Raw genomic sequence first — 25,066 nt, forward strand, 5'->3', positions numbered from 1 at the left:
CTCTCCCAGAGCCAAGTGCAGTGGAACACACCTTTAATCCCAGCCCTCTGGAGGCAGAGGCAGGCAGATCTCTGAGTTCAAGGCTGGCCTGGTCTACAAAAGGCGTTCCAGGGGTATGTAGAGAAACTCCGTCTTGAAAAAGCAAAATGGCAACAACAAAATCTCCTAGAGTCCCAACTCAAGCCCACGACCTAGAACCTGTCCAGTTCTGGAACTGGCAGGCTAATCGGTGCCCTGAATGCTCCATGGAATGAGCAGGGAAGGCTCCATTGCAGGAGGGGATGATGGGGCCAGTGCAGCTTAGGCTAGGGTTGCAGGAGAGGACTAGACAGCTGACCGAGAGTCTTTGATGGAGGCTGAAGAACCTGGGACCAGGGTTACTGTATTGGGAGATAGTCTAGTCAGGGCCCACCCATAACTGGCTAGAAAGGCATGCAGTGGCTGAGGAGGGGTGGCTTTGCTCTTCGTGCTCCCACTGTTAGGAATGGAACCCAGATGGAGACCCTGCATTAACAACCCTCCGACCCCGTTCCTCTTTTCAGGCCCTTCTTGCAGTCACAAAAATCTGGAACCTGGTGTCCTAGCCATGTGTTGAATGCACGCACAGCTCTGGTATCTGTTTTAAATTATCCATTAAAATAAGTACAGTCCTGGAAAAAAATAAGTACAGTCTTGGACTTGGCTGGGTGGAGTAAGCTGAAGAAAGGGGCTGAAAGGGAGGGATTTCAACAGCCATTTCCAACTGTCTGGGTCCAAATGAAAGGGGAGGGGGGATTGGGAGGGGCCAGCTCCTGGCTTCTATTCTTGGCTTTCTCTTGGGGACTGAGGCTTATTCCTTAGATCTAAAACCCAATGTTTGGTTTTAAAGCCAGAAATATAAGGGAAGTGCATAGGTTTAAAAAAAAAAAAAAAAAAAGGCCCTTGATCTTTGCCCCAAACTTGAGGGCATAAAGTAATATCTTAGTTACCTAAAAACCCAGACGTTCCTTTGCCATCCCACTCCTGGCATACTGAAATGCAGCCCTGGATGGGCCGCTCCTGTGCGTGGGGGAGAGGTGACTCACTGTTACTACTGAGGAAAGGGGAGCCAGTGGTGGAAGTGGGGTGAGTCACTGATGGGCAGCAGCCTCAGCCCTCCCCCAGCTTCCTTGGCTCCCTGGGTATGCCTAACTCTCTCCCTCACTTTGCACCTACTTCCCGTGGTCCCTCGCCACTACCCTTCGCCCACCCACTCTCATTCCTTTACTCGTCTGCCCTTTACCCCAGAAGGCCAAAGGCAAGCTTGGAGTTGAGTAGGCAGGAACCAACATTGTGAAGCCCCAGGCCAGAAAGGGGTGTTCTGCAGACTGAGGGTTGGCATGCTGGCTCCTCCTCACCATACCTGCCTCCGCCCCTTTGGGTCTAGGATGGCTCCTTTAAGAGCAGTGGATCCACCCCCTGTAGAGGAGGGCCTATTAGAGTCTCTGCCCGGCTGTCAGTGACTCAGTGTTCGCGGGAACGCTGCCTCAGCCTCAACACCAGCCAACCCAGATCCCGAGGTGCGCCAGCGCCCAGCCCAGATCTCCACGCCTGCCAGGAGCGAGCTTCGCCGGCTCGCTGTCCCCCGATCAGCCTCTGTCCTTCTGTCCGAGTCCCGCGCCCTTCTCGGGACCCCTGCCCAGCGGGCAGCACTGCCACCCTGCCGGCCATGGAGACCCCGTCTCAGCGGCGCGCCACCCGCAGTGGGGCGCAGGCCAGCTCTACCCCGCTGTCGCCCACTCGGATCACACGGCTGCAGGAGAAGGAGGACCTGCAGGAGCTCAATGACCGCCTGGCCGTGTACATCGATCGCGTGCGCTCCCTGGAGACGGAGAACGCGGGGCTGCGCCTTCGCATCACTGAGTCTGAAGAGGTGGTCAGCCGAGAGGTGTCCGGCATCAAGGCGGCCTACGAGGCCGAGCTGGGGGATGCCCGCAAGACCCTCGACTCTGTGGCCAAGGAGCGCGCCCGCCTCCAGCTGGAGCTGAGCAAAGTGCGTGAGGAGTTCAAGGAGCTGAAGGCGCGGTGAGTGAGGCCCGGCCGGCCAGCACCAGGGAAGCAGCAGTCTTCCATAACTGGCCATCTAGTCCCCTCCCTCCCCGGAACTGCCTCCCGCGGGTGACTGGCAGTGCCAAGGGTAATAGTCATGACAGGACACAGCAGGGAGAGGGTCTCTGTGAGAGGGTGGGAGGATATAAAGAATGGTGGGGCATGGAGACCAAGTAGCCTTGGTTACAGGGCCTCACTCTGTCAAGGTGGGATCTTACAGCCATTTGGAGCCTGGGGGATGGGCTGGAGGAAGGCAGAACAGGCTTTACCAGGTCTTGGAACTCCCGAATGAGGCCCAGAACACAGCAGAATGGGTGAAAGGGTTTTATTAGAACTTTCTTGGTAGATTTGGCACTTTGCCAATTTTGCCCAACGTGACTCTGAACACATGATGTCCACTAAAACATATCTCTCACACAGACATTTGTCCGGTGGTACTGTAGAGGGGTCACCAAGGCTGCATAGCCCCTTTCTCCCATGGCTGTGTACGCAAGGCCTTCTCCTGGTTCTAGGAGCTGGGAATGTCTGGAACCTTTCCTAGACTCTCAGGCCCACCAGAAGCACAGGAGGAAGCTCCCCCGCAGATCCCACAGCCCTTGGCCTGCCTCGACTAGGAATGCAAGAGAGGGTGGGGAGGGAAACTGGGCAAAGAAGCTAATGGCCCTGGAAAATCTGTTATGCCTGGGTCTGGGGCTCCCCAACCCTGGCCCTCTCTGTTTGGTGACTTTAAGGTTTGGAAGCTCTGTCCTTTCCTCCCTCAGCCAATAAGCCACTTCCGGTTTCCTAGCCAAGCCAGACTTTACTCTGGCCCATCCTCCAAGCTGTTGATGTCTTGATCTTATTAAACCGCTGGAATACAATGACATTTTTGAAATCCAGCCGTTAGAGAGCTTCAGGCCACTCCCACCTCACCCATCCCTGCCCCACCCTGCCCCACCCTACTTGACTCCACCTTCTTTCTAAAAAGACTTTCCAAAGCCTGGAAGTGTGGGCCCTTGCTCCCAGGACTCCCACAGGCTCTGTGTCTGGGATCTTTTCTTCTATGCTGTAGACCCAAGCCAAAGAGCGTTGGCCATGCGTGCAGATACCTAAGGCTCTGGTAGCTTAGACTTCTCTTCCTCTTTTTCCTTTTGCATTATCTTCTGACAGAGCCCACTGCTATCAGTGGTTGGTCATTCTGTTCCTTACCAGATCCCAGCCATAGGTGGTGGCAAGCCCATTTTCTCAAGTATGAGCAGAGGTCATGTGCACAGATGGGTTCAGCCTTTCTCTCAGCTAATAGGAATTACCTGTCTTTTCTCTATTAGGGATAAGAAATACATGAGGCAAGTTAGAGGAGTCCCAGTGAGTTAACTAGTTAGTTAAGCTATAGTTAAACTAGTTTAAGTCAACCACCAAAGCTCTTGCAGATCCTGGTGCAGAACTTGTCTAGTAGATCTGGGGACAGGGGGAGTGGAAGATAGAGCTTTTGTTCATCTAGCCGAGCCACTCTGTGTCTTCTGCCCCCAGTGCAGCTGTCCAGGCCTGGGACACCAGGTGGTGTGTACACACATGGGGTAGGGGCTGGGCGATGTGTGGACTTTTTATATTTAGCCACCTGCCTCTATTCTCAACTGAGCCTACCCAAGGAGGCTGGGCTTCCGGGAAGGGGGTTGGGGTGGGTATACACACCTAGGTCCTTGCTGGTGGGGTGAAGTGGAGGCGAAGTGAGCTTAGATGGACGTCTGTCCTTCTATGTCCATTGCAGAAGACTCATGGCTCTGCCCTTTGTATTGCTGGTGAGCTCAGACTGAGGTGGAGAAATGGCCTGAGTGAAGTTTGGGGAGGATGAAAGGCATTGTCCGGGCCCTCCCACCAGGGCTGGGGGTGGGGAAAAGTGACCAATTTAATGTTTAATTCCAGCTCAGAGTTCAGGGTCAGGCTTGGAGTTAGGCATAACTATGAGACCGGTGACAATCTTTAGCACAGTTCAACTTGGATCTCTCAACTGCACCCACAAGGCTCTTCAAACTGGGTTGTAAGTTCTAAGGAGGAGGCAGGGGAGAGGGGGAACAAAACAACTCTCTCCTTCCCTCTCCTTCTCTCTTCCTCCCTCTCCTCCAGAGGTTTAGACATCTAAGCTGGGAGAAGGGGACAGTTGGAAGTGAGGGAAGGCTCACCCCAGGCTTATGGGTAAGCTCAAGTCCAAGCTAGACAGCTGCATGGATGACTCAGACGCCACCCTCCTACCCTAGTGGCTTTATAGAGGCAACAGGAGACGGAGATAGACCACAGATGTCTGAACGGGACGGCTATGGGCCTGGATAGCTACATTTCCTGTCCTGTCTCTACAGCATGCTGGGGTCCCTTTTCTGCCTCCCCCCCACTTTAGATTTATTTAAGTGTGCGTGAGAGTACGTGCACATGCGCCACAGTGTTCACGGCAGGACATAGCTTGGGGAATTTGGTTCTCTCCTACCTAATACGGGGTTAGGGATTGAATTTAAGTCATCAGGCTTGGCAGAAAGCACTCTTACCCATGAAACCTTCTCGATAGTCCCTTGCCTCCTTCCTTAGAACCTCTGACCTCTGAGAGTAATTCTAGACCCAGGAGGCAGAGGCAGAAGCAGAGGCAGGAGGATCACCAAAAGTTTGGGTTAGGCTAGCCTAGCTTACAAAGTTAGTCCAGGCTATAGAGTGCAACCTCATCTCAAACAAAGCAAAGCAAGAGAAAACAGAAGGATGCAGGCAGTACTGTAGTCACTGCCCAACTCCCCACTGCCGTGTGGGGTACTCAGTACTCTTCTTGCTTCTCTGTGAGGAATGACACAAATGGAGGTCAGAGGACACCGTGTAGGAGGTGGATTTCTCCTTCCATAACGCAGGCCCCATGGGTGGAACTCAACTCGTCAGGCTTGGTGGCAAGTGCCTTTACTCACCAAGTCATCTTGGTAGCCCTCCATAACTATCTTTTATTTTTCTCCAGATCACTAACATTTTTATGTGTATAAGTACTTTGCCTGCATTTATGTCTGCACCACATGCATGCCGAGTACCTGTTGAGGTCAGAAGGTGGCATCACAGCCCCTGAAACTGGAGTTGGATGGTTGTGAGCCACCATGAGGGTGCTGGGAACTGAGCCCCGGACCTCTGCAGTAACAAGTGCTCTTAACCACTGAGCCATCTCTCCAGGCACTCCCCCCAACTTTTTTTTTCTTTCTTTTTTTCAGAGCTGGGGACCGAACCCAGGGCATTGTGCATGCTAGGCAAGCGCTCTACCACTGAGCTAAATCCCTAACCCCTCCCCCCAACTTTTTTATTTTGACTCGTAACCCAGGTTGGCCTGGAACCCACTATGTACATCAGGCTGGCCTCAAACGTCTGCCTGCCTGTGCTTTTGGGGTGGTGGAACTAAAAACATGTGCTACCATGCCAGGCCATCCCCCACACATACATTTATCTATCTATCTATCTATCTATCTATCTATCTATCTATCTATCTATCATTTTTTGAGACTGAGCTTTTCTGTGTAGCCTTGACTGTTCTGGAACTCTGTAGACCAGGCTGGCCTCCAATTGAGAAATCTGCCTGCCTCTGCCTCCCAAATGCTGGGATTAAAGGTATGTGCCAGCACTGCTGCCCAATCCATCCCCTACACTTTTAGGACAGATAATTGGTACAGAGAGATGGCCCAGGAGTTACGAGCACTCACTGCTCTTTAGAGGACTTGGGTTCAGTTCCCAGCACTCATTGGCAACTTGAAACTGCCTGTGACTCCGGCTGTAGGGGATCTGACACCTTCTTTTGGTTTCCACAGGTCTGTAGGCAACCACAAAATACATCACTCACACACACACACACACACACACACACAAACACACAAATTTTTAAGTTTTTTATTAAAAAAAAAGGGGTTGGGGATTTAGCTAAGTGGTAGAGCGCTTGCCTAGGAAGCGCAAGGCCCTGGGTTCGGCCCCAGCTTCAAAAAAAAAAAAAAAAAAAAAAAAAAAAAAAAAAAGACTGGTAGAATCTGGAACCAGGGTTCCAAAGAGGCACTGTACATAAGAAATTAGAATGTCAAAAAGGGCTAGGGCGTGGCTCTGTGGCACAGTGCCTGCCTATCGCCTCACACACAGAAACACAGACACACGCACACACCCAGAGACCCAGAGAGATACACACAACAGACACACACACACACACACACACACACACACACACACACACACTCTAGTATATTCAGTTGTAGCTAGAGCTTAGTTGTAGAATACTTGTCTAGTATGATTGGGCCATAGCTATGATCAGTCTCTAGTACTAGTTAGGTTTGGCAGTGCAAGCTTGTAATTCCCAGAGCTTGAGAGGCTGAGGCAGGGGGAGTATGGTGAATTTCAGCCTAGTCCTGACTATATGAAGACCCAGAGTATGATCAGAGTGTGTCTTCCATTAGAAACTGTTGGAGTGAGGCTGGCCAGAAGTGGGGACCATTCCTGACCCACGACACAGAAGCTCCCACTCCCGCTCCCGAGACCTTCGTGCTCCTCAATGCCCTCTGCATTGGCAGGCTTCTGTGACTCCAGTGCAGGGAGGCAGGGGGCTGCAGGCTGAAGTAATCACAGGCAGCAGAAAGCAGAGGTCTGTCCTATTCCCTGCAGGGTGAAAGGTTAGGATATGACTTCCGGTGCTACTCTACTAAGCCTTCTCTAGCAACAAAGACAGGCTGGAAATCTAGCCAAGGCTCACCTCTGCTGCCTAGAGATTCTGCTCTGAGGCCAGTGACACACTTACTTCTGTCTGTGTCTGGAAAGACCCAGAACCTGCTAGGCATTAGACAGTAACTCTGGGGGTATGGTGATTGTGCCTTCAGTCTCGAGACTTGGGGTAGGAAGCAGCTACCTGGGTTGGAAGGAGGCTGTGCCCTTGGGCAGAACTGTTACATTGACAGAGACAGTGTCTTGAAGGGTATCAGGCCCTAGGTGAGCCCATCCACGTCCCTAATAGAAGGAAAGAAGCTGGTGCAACTATACCCCGGGGGCTGAAAAGTACTCAGCCCAAGGGACACAGAAAAGCCATTCCCCATTAGGGTCCCTCTACTGCCTTCCCCTAGCCTCAAGTGGTCAGTGACATTCCTGCATGCCACTCAGTAGCTCATTGTCAAGGCTGAAGCCAGGGCCAGCTGGAGGCCAACTGGGAGGACGCCTTCAGCCTTCACCTACAGCTGTGCCCTCTGCTCTCCTTACACCGGTGCCTTGCCAGCCCTGCCAGCCCTGCCAGCCCTGCCCAGCCCTGCCCAGCCCTAACAGCCACAGCTAGACATGAGACTGGAGGCCCAGACACTCAGAAGAATATCTTCTATCCTCCCTTCCTTGGTCCCAGTAAATGTACTGAAGGTGACCCAGGCCAGCTCTAGCATACATGGAGACACTCTCGAGAAGTTATAAGACCTGTTGTCTCTCAGTAAGATGTTCCACTAACAAAATGACAGATAGTGTTAGGTCATAGTTAAAACAGCTGTGGCCGGGTTGGGATTTAGCTCAGTGGTAGAGCACTTGCCTAGCAAGCACAAGGCCCTGGGTTCGGTCCCCAGCTCTGAAAAAAAAAAAAAAAAAAAAAGAAAAAGGAAAAAAAAAAAACAGCTGTGGCCCTCAGTGTCCCTATCTCTAGGTTCATCTTTGTCCCTAAATTGCTATGTGACTTTGACTTAATCAGCCCTCTCCCTTTATTTCCCTAACAGTAAAAGAAAGGGAGTTAGAACAGATCTGCACCTTGGGTTTCAAAGCAGTACAATGACCCATGAAGTGAGGAAAAGTCCTCTAAATACGACATGAGAAGTAATAAAACCAAGCACAATAAATTGGAGTATGGTTAATAGCCAGTGCAGTTTTTTTTTCTTTTATAGAACTATTCCCCACAGCAGTGGAATTAAAACCACTAGTCTCCTTCCTGCTTCTCGGAAAAGAGCTTATTGGAGTTGGTTAATTATTATGACACTACTGTCTTGGCGTAGGCTTTGTTTTCACTTCTGTTGGAAAAATAAAGTTTATTTCAGCGTCTGCCTATCTTCAGGACATTAGAAAGGGCCCTATGGTGCAGCAGGACAGTCTGCCTGTGGCACTGACTGACCAGTTTCAGGGCTGGAAGGGAGGCTCCTAGGAAAGACAGGACTGATCTCTCCAACTGCCAGGGTCAGATATCGCATGCCAGAAGCTAGTGGGTGGTGCACAGTGACCTTACCTGCTCACCTGCCGCTCACATTGGTGTACCCAGCCAATGCGCTGTGAGTCTTGGCCCTTACAATCCCTTAAGAAAAGGAACAATAATCTGGCAAGGGGATCGCTCTACTTTACTCTGTAGTTAAAGGAGAGGAAGCCGGAATCCTGCTGAAGCAGGAATAATTCAGGCTGGGATCCTCGGCCGGGAAGTGGGAGCTGAGTCATAGATGGCATGCAGGGTTCAGAGTGGACTGGACACCCAGAGCTTGTCTAATCAGGGAAGAAGCTCCTGAGGTGGGCTTTCCTTACATCAAGGAAGAAGAACGTCTGGATTTGGTGGGGGACATCTAGAACCTCTTTAGGGCCACCTCAGAGAACTAGAGTCCTTTTTTTAAGGGGTAGGGCTTCCGGACATAGTGGCCAAGGGTGAGGAAACTTTTGGAAAAGGAAAGGCTTTTTTCTTCCTGCAGAAGCTCCATGGTTGCCACCTCTGCCAGCTGGGAGGACCTGTTGCATTGTTCTAGGTTTAGTGCAGTGAGACCAGAAGTTCAAAGCTTTCTTCTACTTCCTCTCCTGCCTTGGGTGTGGTTCAGACTCCCTCCTGGGACAGCCAGGGTTAATAACTGTGTGCTACCAGATAGAGGGTGGCTAATAAATCCCAAGAAGTTACTGCTGAGTAAGTTTCTGAGGAATCCCTCGGGTCATTCTACCTTCTTAGGCCGCCCTCCTCACCTTCCTGCTGCCTTTTATCTGTCCTCAGGCCCTACCCTGACATCTCATGACAGCATGAGCTTGGCTTCTGGAATAGGAGGCTAGAAAGAAGAGAGGTTCAGCAGGAGACTGACAGGAAGGCAGGAGTGGGGAGAAGCTGACTGCTAGGTGTCTAGGACCCCTATGCTCTGGTCTCTGCTCCAGGCTTCTCTTTTGTACAATGCCACGTTGATAGACCCAGCAGCTGTGACTCAGGCCTGGCCCCTTGCCAGGTCCAGTGCCTCTGCTAGAGTGGTGTCTGAACATGTCAACAGGCCTCCTATCCTGCTCTGGGCACCAGAGCCCTACCAGACTCTCCCTTATCCTGGAATTAAGTCTTGCCTTTGTTTGGAAGAAAGGCAACTGAGATCCTGGCTGCTCTGGAAGCCGATCTGAGGCCTCAGATCCCACAAGATCCCAGGCCTATCAGTAGTCTGAGAGAGGCTTGAGGAAGCTGAGCTTTGCCAACCATGGGCACATGTGCCTGCGTGAGGAGACCTGAGGTTTGGTTTTCTTCTCTCTCTCTCTCTCTTTCTCGCTCTCTCTCTCTCTCATTTATTTTTACTTTTTTTTTTTTCTTTTTTTCGGAGCTGGGGACCGAACCCAGGGCCTTGCGCTTCCTAGGCAAGCGCTCTACCACTGAGCTAAATCCCCAACCCCTTTACTTTTTTTTTTTTTTTTTTTTTTAAATTCGAGACAGGGTTTCTTTATATAGTCCTGACTGTCCCGGAACTCACTCTATAGATCAGGCTAGGCTGGCTTGAACCCACAGATCTCCACCTGCTTCTGCCCCCTAATTCTGCTGGGATTAAAGGCTTGGGCCACCACCTCCCAGCCTCAACCTTGTGGTTTTCAAATGACAGCCATCCAGAGTTTCACAGGGCAGGTTTTGGGGAAGGTTCAGGAATACCTGCTTTGCTTACTTCCTCCTTAGCATGCCAGAGTAGGGCTGCCCACATCCTGCCAGAATTTGAAAGTGGTCACAGACCCACAGACCAGCCAAGAAACCAAGTGGTGGCAGTGGTTATCTCGGATGGCTGCACAGTCCAGAGCCGGTATTAGGTTTGAAGGTAGTCAAGGGTAGTGGATCCATCAGGTCTTTTGACTGGGGGTCTCCCAGCAACAGAGTGCACTTCTAAAAGGACTGTGTCCCTGAAGCTCTCTGAAGCCCCTTTGCTTCCTAACATTCCCTTCTCTTTCCCCTTCCTCACTCTCAAACCCCCTCCTCCCTTCTCTTTTTGTACTGGGAGTTGAACCCAGGAAATCACACTCCAGCCCCTATGTCATTTTCTTTGCTTTGGCCCTGTATACTGGGGTGGGTAGGTTTTTAGTGTCTGGACCCGGCCTTCTCTAGGCTTTCCTGTCTACATCTGTGAAAGAAAGTACAGAAATTAGTCCAAAGGTTAGTCTAGAAGCCCTCAACGCCTGAACTTTAAGGCATTAAGGGGACATATAGAAAAACCCAAAGATCACAGGTAAAAAACCAGTGCTGGGGTGGAGAACGGGTGGGGTTGCTGTGGGAGGCCAGATATAGAAAGCTTTCTGTATTTAATCTGTAGTACATGCATCATTCATGTCTGCATAATTAAGATAAAGGAAACTGCATTGTTAGTGGAAAAAAAAATGGGGCCTGGGAATGTAGCTGGCCTAGCACTTAGGAACTTTGGGGTTTGGGTTTGATCCCAGCATCCCATAAACCACATGTAATCCCAGCACTTGGAAGGTAGAGGCAGGAGGATCAGAACTTTAAGGTCATTCTTGACTACTTAGCAAATTCGAGGCACCCCAGGATACCTGAGACTCTGTCATGAATAAAAATAAATATTAAATAAACCAATATGGGTCTAGGTGGAAAGGCAGCTTGGGCAGGGTAGGGCCGGAAGTTAGAGAGATAGAGGGTTGTGGTCCCAGGGGGATCTGGGAGCAGCACCTCAGCACCCTTCCCAGTCACAGGGGTCACCGATCTTTCCGGAACTCCCGAAGGCTCGAGGCCTTGCTCTTTCTGGCCCGGCCATGGGGAACGCTGAGGGCCGGTGAGGCTGGCGGCGGGCGGGCGGGGCGCGGGCCGGTCTGTCATTCCCTCCCGCTCCTTATTTTTAGCCCTGTGTAGAGTCTGGGCCGCAGTCCCTCCCCCAGGACAGGGGAGGAAATGCAGGCCACTCCCTCTGGGCTTAGGCTGTTGCTCCCGGCAACCAGGCCAAACAGGCCGCGCGGCTTCCATATCTGGCGTCTGAGGTGGCTGAGGAGGATGACTCAGTGGGCGGGTCAGCGCCTGGCCCTGTGCCCATCCAGCCCCTCTGCCACTGCTGCCTTTCTTCCCTAAAGCAGCCCGGGGACCCCCAGACTTGCCCCCCACCCCTCGCCCGCGTCGGCTTCTCACTTACCTTGTTCATGACTGCTCCCCTCCCCCACGCCCCTCATTGAGCCAGGATTGCCCATTGGGATGAGTTAAACCGGATACCCAACCCTTCTTGTCCCTGGCCCTGGAGGCAGCAGGGATGCAACCACTCCTTTGCTCACGCAGGGCATGGCACCAGGCCTGGAACAGGGTATAGGCAGGCAGGGTCTCACTGCCCCCTGAGAGCACGGGAGACTTCCCGCCCCCTGCCCTGTTATTGTGGCTCTGAACATGAGTCACAGGGGTAGCCCGGGTTCCTACCCCTTTCCAGCTCCCCTGGACTGCCCCACCCAGTCCTCCATACCAACCCAGGACAAGCCCAGCTTTCCTACTACCACGCCCAGTGGGCTGGAACTGGACCACACCTCTATGCAGACCCAGATGCCTAGGCCTGTCCGGTGTCTGCTGAGGTCTCCTCTCCTAGGAAGAAAATGGTGTTTGATAGAGGATAGCCATTTAAAACTTTTTCTTTCCTTTAAAAATCTGTTTTAAACCATAGCAAATAACTGTTATAGTGTTAAACATGTAACTTGCATTGCTATTCAAGATGTGCTTTTCTTTTCTTTCTTTCTTTTTTTTTTTTTCTTTTTTTCGGAGCTGGGGACCGAACCCAGGGCCTTGTGCTTGCTAGGCAAGCGCTCTACCACTGAGCTAAATCCCCAACCCCTTTTTCTTTCTTTATAAGAATAGTATCTCACTATGTAGTCCTGGCTGGTCTGGAACTCTCTGTAGCTCAGGCTGGCCTTGAACTTCTTGAGATCCCACTGCTTCTGCTTCCCAAGTGCTGAGACTAAAGTTGTGTATCACCATACCACGCTTAAAGCATGATTTAAAAAACAATTTTTTTTAATAAAGAGGAATTTTGGGGCTTGGTAGTACATGCCTTTAATCCCAGCACTCAGGAGGCAGAAACAGACTGATCTCTGGATTAGAGGCCAACCTGGTCTACAAAGTTCCAGGACTGCTGGGGCTATACAGAGAAACCATGTCTTGAAAAACCTAAAAAAGAAGATTAGAGAAAAGGAGAGGACCGACCCCCCCCATTTTTTAGGGTATGCTTGTGGCTCTGTCTACAGAGCTCCCAAGGTCTGAGTCATGAGCCCATGGGTGATAGTGGCTTCTTCCCCTTAAATGGGGCTCCCCATGCCTGACTAAGAAAACCACAAGTTCTTCCTTGATAATGTGTGCTTGAGGTTTCCCTCAGCTGCAGGGTGTGTCTTAGTCCTTTGTGGAGTCTCTTCAGTACTGGGTAAAGCACTGGCAGGGACGGAAGGGATGGAGAGACAGCCCCTGGATTTCACTGCAGGCGCGTTCTGAATTGGTACAGAGAGGAGTGCAAGCTCTACATTCTAAAGGGTCCTGGCGGGAGCTTTCACCGCCTGCCTTCTCTGTATCACACTGGTAATAGCATGCATCTCAGAGGGCAGTTAATATTGTCGTCCTTACAACAGTGCCTGGCATACAATAAGCTCACGAGAAGTATTTGCTGTCACAGTCACATCCCACATAACAGTGTTTCTGTCAGTGGCAAGTCATATACAGTGAAGGTCCCCAAACTTCTATCATCTTGTGTGATCACACTGATATTTGCATGATGATGAAACTAGTTCATAACTTCTTACAACACAACTCCGTTGTTATGTGACACCATGGCTACATCATCATAAAAACCCAGCCCTGTGCATGTCAGACCATACAGTCCTGGAGGACAGGGCTTTTGCACCATATCCCAGTACAGCCAAGGACAAGGGGAACCCTGGGAATTCCACCTCTAGTGCCCAAGGAGGCAGGGCTAGGGAGTGTTTTTGAGGCTAAGTATACTCAGCCCAGTCAGGAATGGATTTGTTAAAGGGGATCCACTCCTGCTCCTGGCTTAGTTCTGCAGTCTCTCCACACCCAAGGCTTAGGAGGGCAGTGGTGGGTGGGGGTGGGGGAGTGTGAGAAAGGCAATAAGGACACTGCCCGTGCGGCTGTTTGCCACGGTTGATGTTGGCCACTCACCCCCCTCTGCACCTCAGTTTCCTCATCTGTAAAAGGAGGAGCTTGAAGGACTCAGAGCTGGTCCTCTAAGTCTCTCCCACATCACCAGCAGCACCCCAGCCGGCCCCTCTGGGAAGCCGCTGCCAGCCTTGGATCCGGCCCAAGGAGCTCAGATTCTGTCTCTGCAACTTGCTGCACCGTGTTTTTTCTTCATTTTCTTTCCTCCCCTGCAGCTGTCTCAGCTTCGGAAAAGTTCTGAAGTCATGGAAAGTTGGGGCCGTGCTTCTAGCCAGGGCTGGGCCGGATGGCAGCCAAAACCTGAGCTGGGTTTTGACTTTATTTTTAGCTTTTCGTGCTAAGATGGAGGAGAGCTAGTCTCTGGTTCTGGAATGGCCTCTGCAAGAGAGAGACACCATTGCTTTAAATCGTTTTTGTGCTGTGGGGGGAGCAACACATAGCCTGGGGAGCAGCCTCCAGGACTCTTCCCTGACCCTCCTGTGTTCCTCCCAGTCCAGTAGAGCCCTGGTGGAGGACAGGACTCTCTGAAATCTCCTGAGTGTCTCCTACCCCTTTGCTTCCCCAGGTCTAGCCTTTTCTCTGCTACTGCAGGGTGGATTGCTAGGCCTAGTACAGCTTAGAGATTTTGTGGCAAGAGAAAGATGTTGATAGGGCTGCTCTTCCTGAAGTGGGTCCCCCTGCTTTACTTGCCCACCTAGTTTCCTTTTTTTTTTTTTTTTTTTTTTTTTGGTTCTTTTTTTTTTCGGAGCTGGGGACCGAACCCAGCATAGTTTCCTTTTTAAGTTTGGGATGTATCATGTGCATGCAAACACATGCTGGTCTACTAGAGGTAGCGGTCAGAGGACAGCCTCCTGTGTTGTTCTAGGTTGAAACATGGTTTCTTGTTTGCAACTGTACAGCCAGGGTAATTGAGCTGCAAGCCCTGGGGATGTTCTCAGATCTCACCTTAGAAATGCTGGGGTTGGGGTGTGGGATTTAGCTCAGTGGTAGAGCGCTTGCCTAGCAAGCAAAAGGCCCTGGGTTCGGTCCCCAGCTCTGAAAAAAAAAAAAAAAGAAAAGAAAAGAAAAGAAAAGAAAAGAAAAGAAATGCTGGGGTTGCATAGGCATTTACCCTACCCAGCTATCTGTGGCTGAAGATCCAAACTCAGTTCCTCATGCTTGCGAGGAAGTGCCTTACCCAGAACCATCTCCTCAGCCCTTAGTTTTCCTTTTGCTGTGGTGGGCTCCTGATGAGAACAGATAATTTTGCAGATGGTTACTAGTACCAGGTCCCCTCCCAGAGTCTACTGCTCCCCCTTAAGCCCCCTCAGGGTCTACTGCTCCCCCTTACCTCCTCCAGGGTCTAGTGCTCCTCTTTACCCACCCCTCCACAGGGTCTATTGCTCCCCCTCCCTCTAATACTTATGAAGGGATTATGTCTGGAAAGTTCTCAGGCTTTCCAGAAATTTTCAGGAAATTAGGACTTCTCTGCTTCTCTAGTTTACTAGCAGAAAGAATCAAGAATGTGGGGGAGGCAGAGGCATTCCCGGGTGGTAGAGACTTACTAAATAGCTTTGTCTACTTTAAGGAGCTAGGGATAGGGTGTGGCTCCAGACTGGAACCCAATGGATCTGGAATCCAGGGATAGACATCTGGAACACATGTCAGAAAGCCTGGCTTAGGGAGAGCCTAGTCCACTGTTAGGGATGATCTGATGGAGGGTCAGAGGCGTTAAGACTAAATCCCAAGAAGGGAAGGGTCTCATATGTTTCCCTTAGTCTTGTCCCTGGTGTCCCTAGGGGAGACTCTTTTCCCCCAGAAGTCCCACATGGGCAAAAGGAATTAGACTAATTTGAAACTCTAACTGGAGAGAGAGAGAGAGAGAGAGAGAGAGAGAGAGAGAGAGAGAGAGAGTGTGTGTGTGTGTGTGTGTGTGTGTGTGGCCAAGATACTCACTGTCTGTCGGTTCCAAGGGAGGGAAGCAAACTGAATGGGGAACAAACGGGTGGAGTCCAGGGGAGGAAAAGGTTAAGGCCCTGTGTGGGAAGGGCAGGAGACAAAGGTGCCCTGTCTATTTTAGAGGGAATGGGAGGCAAAGAGAGCCAGGCATTCATATCATCTGATCTAGCTTTGCCATTGGCCCCAGGCACGTTCTTGGGCCCTGAGTCATGGGAAGGGTAGAGAAGCAAGAAGGGGCTTTTGGGAAATCTTAAGGGTGGTGAGAACCCAGCCCCAGAAGTTGATGGGAGCCAACAAATCTAATGTAAGGGTGCCCTCTTCTGACCGTTTCAGGGACCTCAGGACGGTCCCATTCCCGACACGAGCTTCTGAAACCTGCCCTTCTCTTTTCTAGCAATACCAAGAAGGAGGGGGATTTGTTGGCTGCGCAGGCCCGGCTCAAGGACCTGGAGGCTCTTCTCAACTCCAAGGAGGCTGCCCTGAGCACTGCTCTCAGTGAGAAACGCACGTTGGAAGGCGAGCTCCATGATCTGCGGGGGCAGGTAGCCAAGGTAGGCCACTGTCCCGGGGCCCTCCTGTGACCCCAGTGACCCCACCTGATGACTGGATCTTGAGAGGTGTCTGGTTCAACCTGTCATTGAGTCTTATTCATCCGTTCACCTTCACTTCCCCGGTCTAGAACACTGCTTCTCCTTCCTTCCTTAGTTACTAAGAAGCAGTGCAGCAACTTAAAGCAATCCACACACCAGTTCTATTTAACAGCACAGTGTACTATGCCTCACTCTGATTCCTCCCCTCCTGTCTCCTCTAGTCAGCTCCAACCGCTTCAGAGGAGAGCTGTCCACTGAGGCCATAACAGAGTGCTGATAGCTCACTTTACCTAGGTGTGGGTCAGTACTGCCTTGTGCGCGTGGTGTCCGTTACTTTCCAAGTTCTCCTCTGCTCCTCTGATCTTTCATGCTGCACAATCTGGAGCAGGACTGAAGAAGTTAGACACACAGTTTAGTGACTCCAAAGCCAAGCTGGACCCTCCGGAGCCTCCTCCCTCCCTCAGCCCCTCCCCAGCTCCCCCAGGCCTACTGAGAGCAGCCTGCGCTTGCCCAGGATGAATGCCTTAGCTTGGTGCTTCCTCCAGAAACCATTCTCCAGGGCTGTTAGGGGTATCTCCTCCTGGTCTAGCCCTTGCCTGTAGGTCCTGCACCCCGACAGCACTCCCGACAGCACCTCAGCCTCAAGACCATTGGTTTTTTACTTTTTTTTCTTTTGTGGGCCCCGATGTGTCACAGCACACGGGTTAAGACCAGAGGACAACTTGCAGGTACCTGTCCTCTCCTGCCATATGTGCTCTAGGGATAGGACTTAGGTTGTCCAGGCCTAAAGGCAAGCACCCTCACCTGCTGACCCATCTTACAGGCCCTCACCCTTGATTTTTAATGCCCGGGGGTAGTTACTGTGAGAATGCACATATCACATCCTTCCCCTCATGGGCGTTGAAGGCCTTCACTGCCTCTAGGCTTGCTCTCCCTGGGGGCAGCCATCACTCGATTCTTTGGCATATCCCAAACACCTTCCGCATGAACTTGGCTTTCTTTCTCTCAGCTTGAGGCAGCCCTGGGTGAGGCTAAGAAGCAACTCCAGGATGAGATGCTGAGGCGAGTGGATGCTGAGAACAGGCTACAGACCCTGAAGGAGGAGCTGGATTTCCAGAAGAACATTTACAGTGAGGTAAGCATCACGCTGTAGGCGTCTGAGAGCTGATGTGGACGCTGGACACTGGGCTCAGGCCAGCAGGGTCATCTGCAGACTAAGGAGGGCTGCCCTGGCCTGGCCTGTGGGGTTAAGGCAAGACAGGGAGTGTGGACTTCTGGCCTTGGCTTCCAAGGAACCACTAAGTGTCTTCACTTAACCCGTTCAGGAACTGCGTGAGACCAAGCGCCGGCATGAGACCCGGCTGGTAGAGATTGATAATGGGAAGCAGCGAGAGTTTGAGAGCCGGCTGGCAGATGCTCTGCAGGAGCTGCGGGCCCAGCATGAGGACCAGGTGGAGCAGTACAAGAAGGAGCTAGAAAAGACATACTCTGCCAAGGTGCTGGCCTCATCCCATCCTCTCCGGGGTGCTGCTGTAGCAGCCTATCCTACCCATGCCGGGTGTGCCCTGAGGACGGGTGGATGGCAGCAGGGGGATGCTGTCAATCCTCTGGCCCGCACCTCCAGGTTCCTGCTCTAATAATTGTGTGCTTCCTGCAGCTGGATAATGCCCGGCAGTCTGCCGAGAGGAACAGCAACCTCGTGGGAGCTGCCCATGAGGAGCTCCAGCAGTCTCGAATCCGCATTGACAGCCTCTCGGCCCAGCTCAGCCAGCTCCAGAAGCAGGTAATCCCCAGTTTACCCTTCCCACCACGGCACTGGTCTAAGCAGATATTTGCAGAAACCCACTGAGAAGAGGAAGAGAGGGGAAAGGGGACCCCAGGACCACAAGCCATGGTTTGGAATCTGGCGCCTGTCTGGTTTTCCAGGGTTCCCCTTTAGCTTGCCTTGACCCTCAGAGCCTCTATTTTACTGTGTATGAAGGGTTTTTTGTGTTTGTTCTGGGCCTGCTGGGGATTGAACCAGAGGCCTCGTGCATGGTAGATAGGTGCTTTCTCGCTGGTTACGAACCCAGCTGCATTTCCTACTTGGAAATGGAGAAGCCCTTGGACTGGACATGTAGCTGAGTTGGTACAGTGCTTGCTTACCACGCATGAAGGCCTGGGTTCCATCCCCGGGACCACAGAGAGCTGGGTGTGGTAGTGCGTGCCTTTCATCCCAGGCTGACATATCAGAGATTCAAGGTCATCCTCAACTCTACATGAGGATGTCTCAAAAAAGAAAGAAAAGCCAAGCTGTGGTGGTCACGCCTTTAATCCCAGCACTATGGAGTCAGAGGCAGACAGGTTAAGACCAGGTTGGTCTGCTGAGTGAGTTCCAGAGCAGCCAGAGTTACATAGTGAAACCTATAAAACAAACAAACAAATCCTTAAAAATAAATGGGAAATGCTGAATGTTCTTGTTCTCCCTGGCTCCCAGGTCTGTCATGACACTGCAGAGTGAAATGTTACACTGCCAGTGTTAGCTGGTTGTGCTATTCGTGACAAAAGGAGATGGGGTCCAGCCTCAGAATGAGGGGTTTCAGTCAGATGTTAGGAAGGGCTTCCTGGTCACTGGGTAAGGCCATGGTGGCTCTGGAGAAAGCCTACAGATATCGAGTGCCTGTCTTCCTTCCCCTGTGCCCCTCCCTCGTCGTCCACATTGGCCTTTGGGAGCTCATCAGACCCTTGTCTTCTCCACCCCAGTTGGCAGCCAAGGAGGCCAAGCTGCGTGACCTGGAGGACTCGCTGGCCCGTGAGCGGGATACCAGCCGGCGCCTGCTGGCTGAAAAAGAGCGGGAGATGGCTGAGATGCGTGCAAGGATGCAGCAGCAGCTGGATGAGTACCAGGAATTGCTGGACATCAAGCTGGCCCTGGACATGGAGATCCATGCCTACCGGAAGCTGCTGGAGGGCGAGGAGGAGAGGTGAACTAGGAGGGGTCTAGAGACATTGTCGGGGCCTATGGCCTGCAACTCCCACGACTAACCCCGCATCTTGTCTCCACCTTCCCAGGCTACGCCTGTCCCCCAGCCCTACCTCGCAGCGCAGCCGCGGCCGCGCCTCCTCCCACTCATCCCAGTCTCAGGGTGGAGGCAGCGTCACCAAAAAGCGCAAGCTGGAGTCTTCTGAGAGCCGGAGCAGCTTCTCGCAGCATGCTCGCACTAGCGGCCGTGTGGCCGTAGAGGAAGTAGATGAAGAGGGCAAGTTCGTGCGGCTGCGCAACAAGTCCAACGAGGTGGGCCTGAGATCAGGGTCTGGTTTTCAATGGCTGGGAGCCCCTGGTTCTGGTGGAGCGTCTGTCGCCCTATCTGAGAATTTGGAGTGTGTGGTAGTCTTTACATCTCTAAGTTGTTGGGAAGATGAAGGAATATAGGTGTGTGTGGCACAGTACGACATTTGAGTGAGTAGAGTAGGTTTGGATGCCAGAGGTAGGGCGGCAGGCCAGCAGGCCAGCCTTCTCTGTGCTTTGTTTTGTTTTGTTGTTGTTTGCTCTTTTGTTTTGCTTTGCTTTTTTTTTGTTTTTTGTTTTTGTTTGTTTGTTTTGCAATGGGGTCTTGCCCAGGCTGGCTTTGATCTCCTGGGATTAAGCTGTTCCCCCACCTCAGCCTCCATAGTCGCCGGAACTGCTGGTGTACACTGGCGCCTAAGTGAGCTAAGCCCAGAGCCAGGTTGAGCTCCCTGTCTTCTTCCCTCCACCCTACTTGCAGGACCAGTCCATGGGCAACTGGCAGATCAGGCGTCAGAATGGTGATGATCCTTTGATGACTTATCGCTTCCCACCGAAGTTCACCCTAAAGGCCGGGCAGGTGGTGACGGTGAGTGGAAGGGCCAGCATGGGACTCTGGGGTGGAGGAGTTGGACTCAGGACAAGAGCATTAAGAATAAGCACATCTGGGGTTGGGGATTTAGCTCAGTGGTTAGAGCGCTTGCCTAGGAAGCTCAAGGCCCTGGGTTCAGTCCCCAGCTCCGGGGGGGGGGAGAATAAGCACATCTCTTAAACCATCTGTCCCCAGATCTGGGCTTCAGGAGCTGGGGCCACCCATAGCCCCCCTACTGACTTGGTGTGGAAGGCACAGAACACTTGGGGCTGTGGGAGCAGCCTTCGCACGGCTCTCATCAACGCCACTGGAGAAGTGAGTATGGCGCAGCTGGTAGTTTGCTGGACAAGGCTGCCCCTGGTGGCCATAATGGGACTAGCTACCTCCCTGAGCCCAGTTCCCACCCAGCAGTAAGCAAGCCAAAAGTCTCCCCAGTAGAATGATGGGTGGAAGTCAGCCAGTGAGTGTTAACAGCAGACTCCAGTTTAAAGAACGCTGAGTTGTCAGCTGTGTCCTGTGTGCGTGTATGTTTGTGTGTGTGTATGTGTGTGTGTGTGTGTGTGTGTGCGCGCGCATTCCTTAGCCCCAGCATCAGAGGTTGGAGCAAGGTTATATAAGGGCCCAGGATGGTTCTAGCTGTACAGCCCTCACCCCCTGACTCTTGGGTCTGGGCTTATGTCCCCATAGGAAGTGGCCATGCGCAAGCTGGTGCGCTCACTGACCATGGTTGAGGACAATGACGATGAGGAAGAGGATGGAGATGAGCTGCTCCATCACCACCGTGTGAGTGGCAGCCGCCGCTGAGGCCCAGCCCACAAGGGTAGCCCTGGCAGCCTAGGGCAGCTCTCCCGCCTCCATGCCAAAGTCTTTTCATTAAAGAGTGTTTTGGAATGCCACTTGCTGCCCTCGCCTTTCTTCTCTCTCCTCCCTCTACCTTGAACAGGGAGCCCAGGTGTCTGGTAAGGAAGGGAGTGGGGACTTTCTGATGCCACGGACTCTTCCATGGTGGCAGTGGACAGGATCTGGATTTGTCTCCTGGGAAGGGATGGGAGGACAGAGATGGCCCCAGCCCTGCCTCTCTTCCCCACCCACTCCCTTTGCATGCACGCGCTTCTCGGCTCCTCTCTGTCCTATTGCATGCTTCTCCTCAGATTCCCCTGCAGCAGTGTTTTCTCTCATTCCTGTCCCTCCACAAATTAAGCTTCTCCATCTTCAGCCTCCCTCCTGATTGATTGCCCCTTAAGTGTCTAGGATTCAGGAGAGAGTTAAAACCACAAGGCTTCCTGGCCATTTCCCCATCATGCCCTTCCTCCCAGCCACAGGCCTCCTATGTCCCTACCACTCCGGCTATGTGGGTACAGACAGAGGTCACCTTCCTGCCCCATGGCCAGGAATCTGCAGGAGCCCAGAGCCTAGGTGCTGGTCCTAAGAAGTCAGTCCCAAGCTCGCTGTCCCTCCTGAGCCTTGTCTCCCTTCCCAGGGCTCCCACTGCAGCAGCTCGGGGGACCCCGCTGAGTACAACCTGCGCTCACGCACCGTACTGTGCGGGACATGCGGGCAGCCTGCTGACAAGGCTGCCAGTGGCTCAGGAGCCCAGGTGGGCGGATCCATCTCCTCTGGCTCTTCTGCCTCCAGTGTCACAGTCACTCGAAGCTTCCGCAGTGTGGGGGGCAGTGGGGGTGGCAGCTTCGGGGACAACCTAGTCACCCGCTCCTACCTCCTGGGCAACTCCAGTCCCCGGACCCAGGTGAGTCATCTCTTCGCTTCTGCCCTACAGCAGGACACTGCTCACCGAGCAGCAGGGCAGCCCACGGGAGTGGGGTCCCCCTCCTTGCAGCCCCCCTTGCATCCTGCCCCTCCTGTCTGAACCCCAGACTCGAGGTCAGGGCGAGGCCCAGAGTGTGAGGGTTTGGGAGACACACCCCCTTTGGGGTCAGGGAGGGAGAGGAAGGGCCAGGCACTGCTGCTCACACCTCTGCCTTCTCTTCTCTCTTAGAGCTCCCAGAACTGCAGCATCATGTAATCTGGGACCTGCCAGGCAGGGGTGGGGGCAGAGGCCACCTGCTCCCTCTTCACCACATGCCACCTCCTGCCCTGCTCCTTATGAGAGCAGGTCTGAAGCCAAAGAAAACTTTATCCCCTGCCTGTGGGTGTTTTTCTTTTTTCCTTCTATTTTTTTTTCTAAGAGAAGTTATTTTCTACAGTGGTTTTATACTGAAGGAAAAACACAAGCAAAAAAAAAAAAGTGTCTTTATCTCAATCCTAAGTCCTTCCCTTTTCCCTGTATCTGCCTTAAACCAAAGGGCTTCTCATAGGAGCCCGGGGAAAGGACTGCTTTTGTAGTCTAGATTTTTGTCCTGCTGCCTTGGCTTTGCCCTCATCCCAGGACCCTGTGACATGGTGCCTGAGAGGCAGGCATGGAGTTCTCTTTGCCGGCCTCCTCCACAGCTGGCCCACTGCCATGCCAGCTGCAAAGAAAAGGGGTGCAGAGAGGTCAAGCCCCTCCTGGCTCACTACACTTGGCCGAGACTCCTCTGCCTGCCTTACCCTCTTCCTGCCTTCCCTAGCCTGGGACGAGTGGATTCCCAGAGGCAAATCTGCCATGCTTGCTTTTTTCTATATTGTATTCAGACAAGAGATGGGAAAGATGGGGAAGGAGAAGGGAAGGTCAGTTGGAACCTACCTTTCCCCTGCGTACAGCCTGCTGGTGGGCTCTGTCCTGTCGGTGGAGGGCAATATTAAGTGGGATTGGGGAGAGAGTGAGGGAAAGGCTCCTGGAGATTGGGAGAATCTGCTGGGGCCAGTGAGAAGACTAGAGGGTGTGGTGATTGGTGGCTACAGCAAACACTAAGGAACCCTTCATCCCACTTCCCATCTGCACCTCTGCTCTCCCCCCAAATCAATACACTAGTTGTTTCCATCCCGGATGCTGTGGTGTCTCTTTGTTGGGTGTCACGTGTATTTTCAGGGGCAGACACATGCACACACAGGTGCCACACATTCACTACATATTCGATGCTACACAGCTATGAAGGGTATGTATTGGGTATTGGGGAGGGGGCTCCTATAAAGTTCAACACATGTGGGGTGAAAGGGGCAATGTCCTTCCTGACCCTCATCCACCCAGCACTGATCCAGCACCTTCTGAATGGGGCCAGCAAGCCACGTGTTCATCAGACACAGGAACACAGACAGATGGACAGCAGAGTAGGGGTGGGGACTAGCAGAGCTCCCTATGCCAAGGCTGCCGAGGGAGTCCCAGCTCTGGGTGCTGCGATTGCTTCGGTAGGCTGAGATACTCTCAGGGAAGAAAGGAAAGGCGGGGGTGTGGTGAGTTTGAGGCTAGTCTGGTAGTCACAAGATCCTGTTTCAAAAACAAAATATACGTCTTTCCTGGGCAGAATAGCTGGGTGTTCTGTCAAAAGTGACTGAGAGCTGAAGAGATGACTCGGAAGTTAGGAGCATGTACTGTCTTACAGAGGACCTGGGTTTGGTTCCTAGCCCTTCTATCAAGTAGCTCCCGACTGCCTGTAACTCCAGCTCTAGGACATCCAACCTGTCGCCAGAACTCCCAAGTATATTTACTTCTATATGCACGCACGTGCGCACACACACACATACACACGCGAGACACAAACATATACACAGACACACACACATACACACAGATACACTCTCACACCACACATATATATACACAGACATATACAGACACACTCACACAGACACACAGACTCACACAGATACAGACACATATACACACAGACACACATACTCACAGACACACACATACATACAGATACACTCTCACACTCACACACACAGACACACATACATACATACAGATACACTCACACACACATATATACACACAGACACACACAGACACACACACTCACACAGACTCACACAGACACAGACACATACACACAGACACACACTCACACAGACACACAGACTCACACAGACAGACACATATACACACAGACACACATACTCACAGACACATACACATACATACAGATACACTCACACACAGACACACGCACATACAGATACACTCACACACACATATATACACACAGACACATTCACACAGACACAGACACACATATACACACACACATACAGACACACACATACATACAGATACACTCTCACACATATACACACAGACACACACAAACACACTCACACAGACACTGACACACATACACAGACACACACATATACACACAGACACACACACAGACACACACATACTCGCACAGACACAGACATACACATACACACACACATACACACATACATACAGATACACTCTCTCACACACACACATATATACACACAGACACACACACACTCACACAGACACAGACAGACACAGACACACACATATACACACAGACACACACTCACACATATACACACACACACACACACACACACACACCACACAATTAAACCTTTGAAAAGTCATTGAGCCAGGCATGCTGGTGCACGCCTTTAATCCCAGCACTCCAGAGTTGGAGGCAGGTGGATCACTGAGTTCAAGGCCAGCCTATTATACATAACAAGTTCCAGCAATCAGGGCTGTATAGAAGAGACCCTGTCTCAAAAAATCAAAACAAAAACCAAAGTGATTGGGTCCAAGAGATGGTTCAATTGGCAAAGATATTTGCTAACCTAAATCCCACCCCTGAGACCTGCATGGTGGAAGGAGAGAGCTAAGCCCTGCACGTTCTCTTCTGGCCTCCATGTTCCCCTCAGCAGTGTGCTATCATTTTTGGGGAGACTGAGCACATTACTTGTTTTTAAAACAAAATTTCAAACGTTTGATTTTATCAAATGTAGACTTGAGTCAGCCTGCTAGCTCAGAAGTACCCAGCTGACCTTCCTCCTCAACTGAAGGGAAAAACTGGTTCTCCTTCTCCACTCTGTTTAAAAACCCTTCCAACTGAATGTCCTTTCTTTGGAGATCCTGTGTGTCTCTCTATCTTCCTGATTTCCTCTCACTCTCTATGTTGGTTTTTTGGGGATGTCCTTTCCAGGTGACTCAGCTTCCAGTCAGATCAACTAGTCTCTGCCTCCCAACAGCTTAGTTTGACTGTTTCTTTCTTTCTTTTTTTTTTTTTTTAAGATTTATTTATTTATTATGAGTACACTGTAGCTGTCTTAAGACACACCAGAAGAGGGCATCAGATCTCTTTACAGATGGTTGTGAGCCACCATGTGGTTGCTGGGATTTGAACTCAAGACCTCTGGAAGAGCAGTCAGTG

At 51.8% G+C, this 25,066-nt stretch overlaps 1 protein-coding gene across 1 annotated transcript; it reads left to right on the forward strand.

The window, feature by feature from the left end:
- The first annotated feature begins 1,451 nt into the window (after nt 1-1,451).
- Lmna (lamin A/C) lies at nt 1,452-22,714 on the forward strand. The gene is made up of 12 exons (XM_032898069.1): nt 1,452-2,043; nt 15,735-15,891; nt 16,940-17,065; nt 17,256-17,426; nt 17,588-17,713; nt 18,673-18,893; nt 18,982-19,204; nt 19,677-19,784; nt 19,983-20,102; nt 20,475-20,570; nt 21,268-21,534; nt 21,784-22,714. The coding sequence occupies exons 1-12, from the start codon at nt 1,688-1,690 to the stop codon at nt 21,808-21,810; spliced, it is 1,998 nt and encodes a 665-aa protein (XP_032753960.1). The 5' UTR covers nt 1,452-1,687; the 3' UTR covers nt 21,811-22,714.
- Nucleotides 22,715-25,066: the final 2,352 nt, after the last annotated feature.

This window comes from Rattus rattus, chromosome 3, assembly GCF_011064425.1.
Source record: "Rattus rattus isolate New Zealand chromosome 3, Rrattus_CSIRO_v1, whole genome shotgun sequence".
Taxonomy (NCBI): Eukaryota; Metazoa; Chordata; class Mammalia; order Rodentia; family Muridae; genus Rattus; species Rattus rattus.

Coding starts and splice junctions, on each gene's coding strand:
- Lmna (XM_032898069.1), top strand. CDS start 1,688: ATGGAGACCCCGTCTCAGCGGCGCGCCACCCGCAGTGGGGCGCAGGCC. Junction 17,714..18,672: donor TCAGCCAGCTCCAGAAGCAG/GTAATCCCCAGT, acceptor TCTCCACCCCAG/TTGGCAGCCAAGGAGGCCAA. Junction 21,535..21,783: donor ACTCCAGTCCCCGGACCCAG/GTGAGTCATCTC, acceptor CTTCTCTCTTAG/AGCTCCCAGAACTGCAGCAT.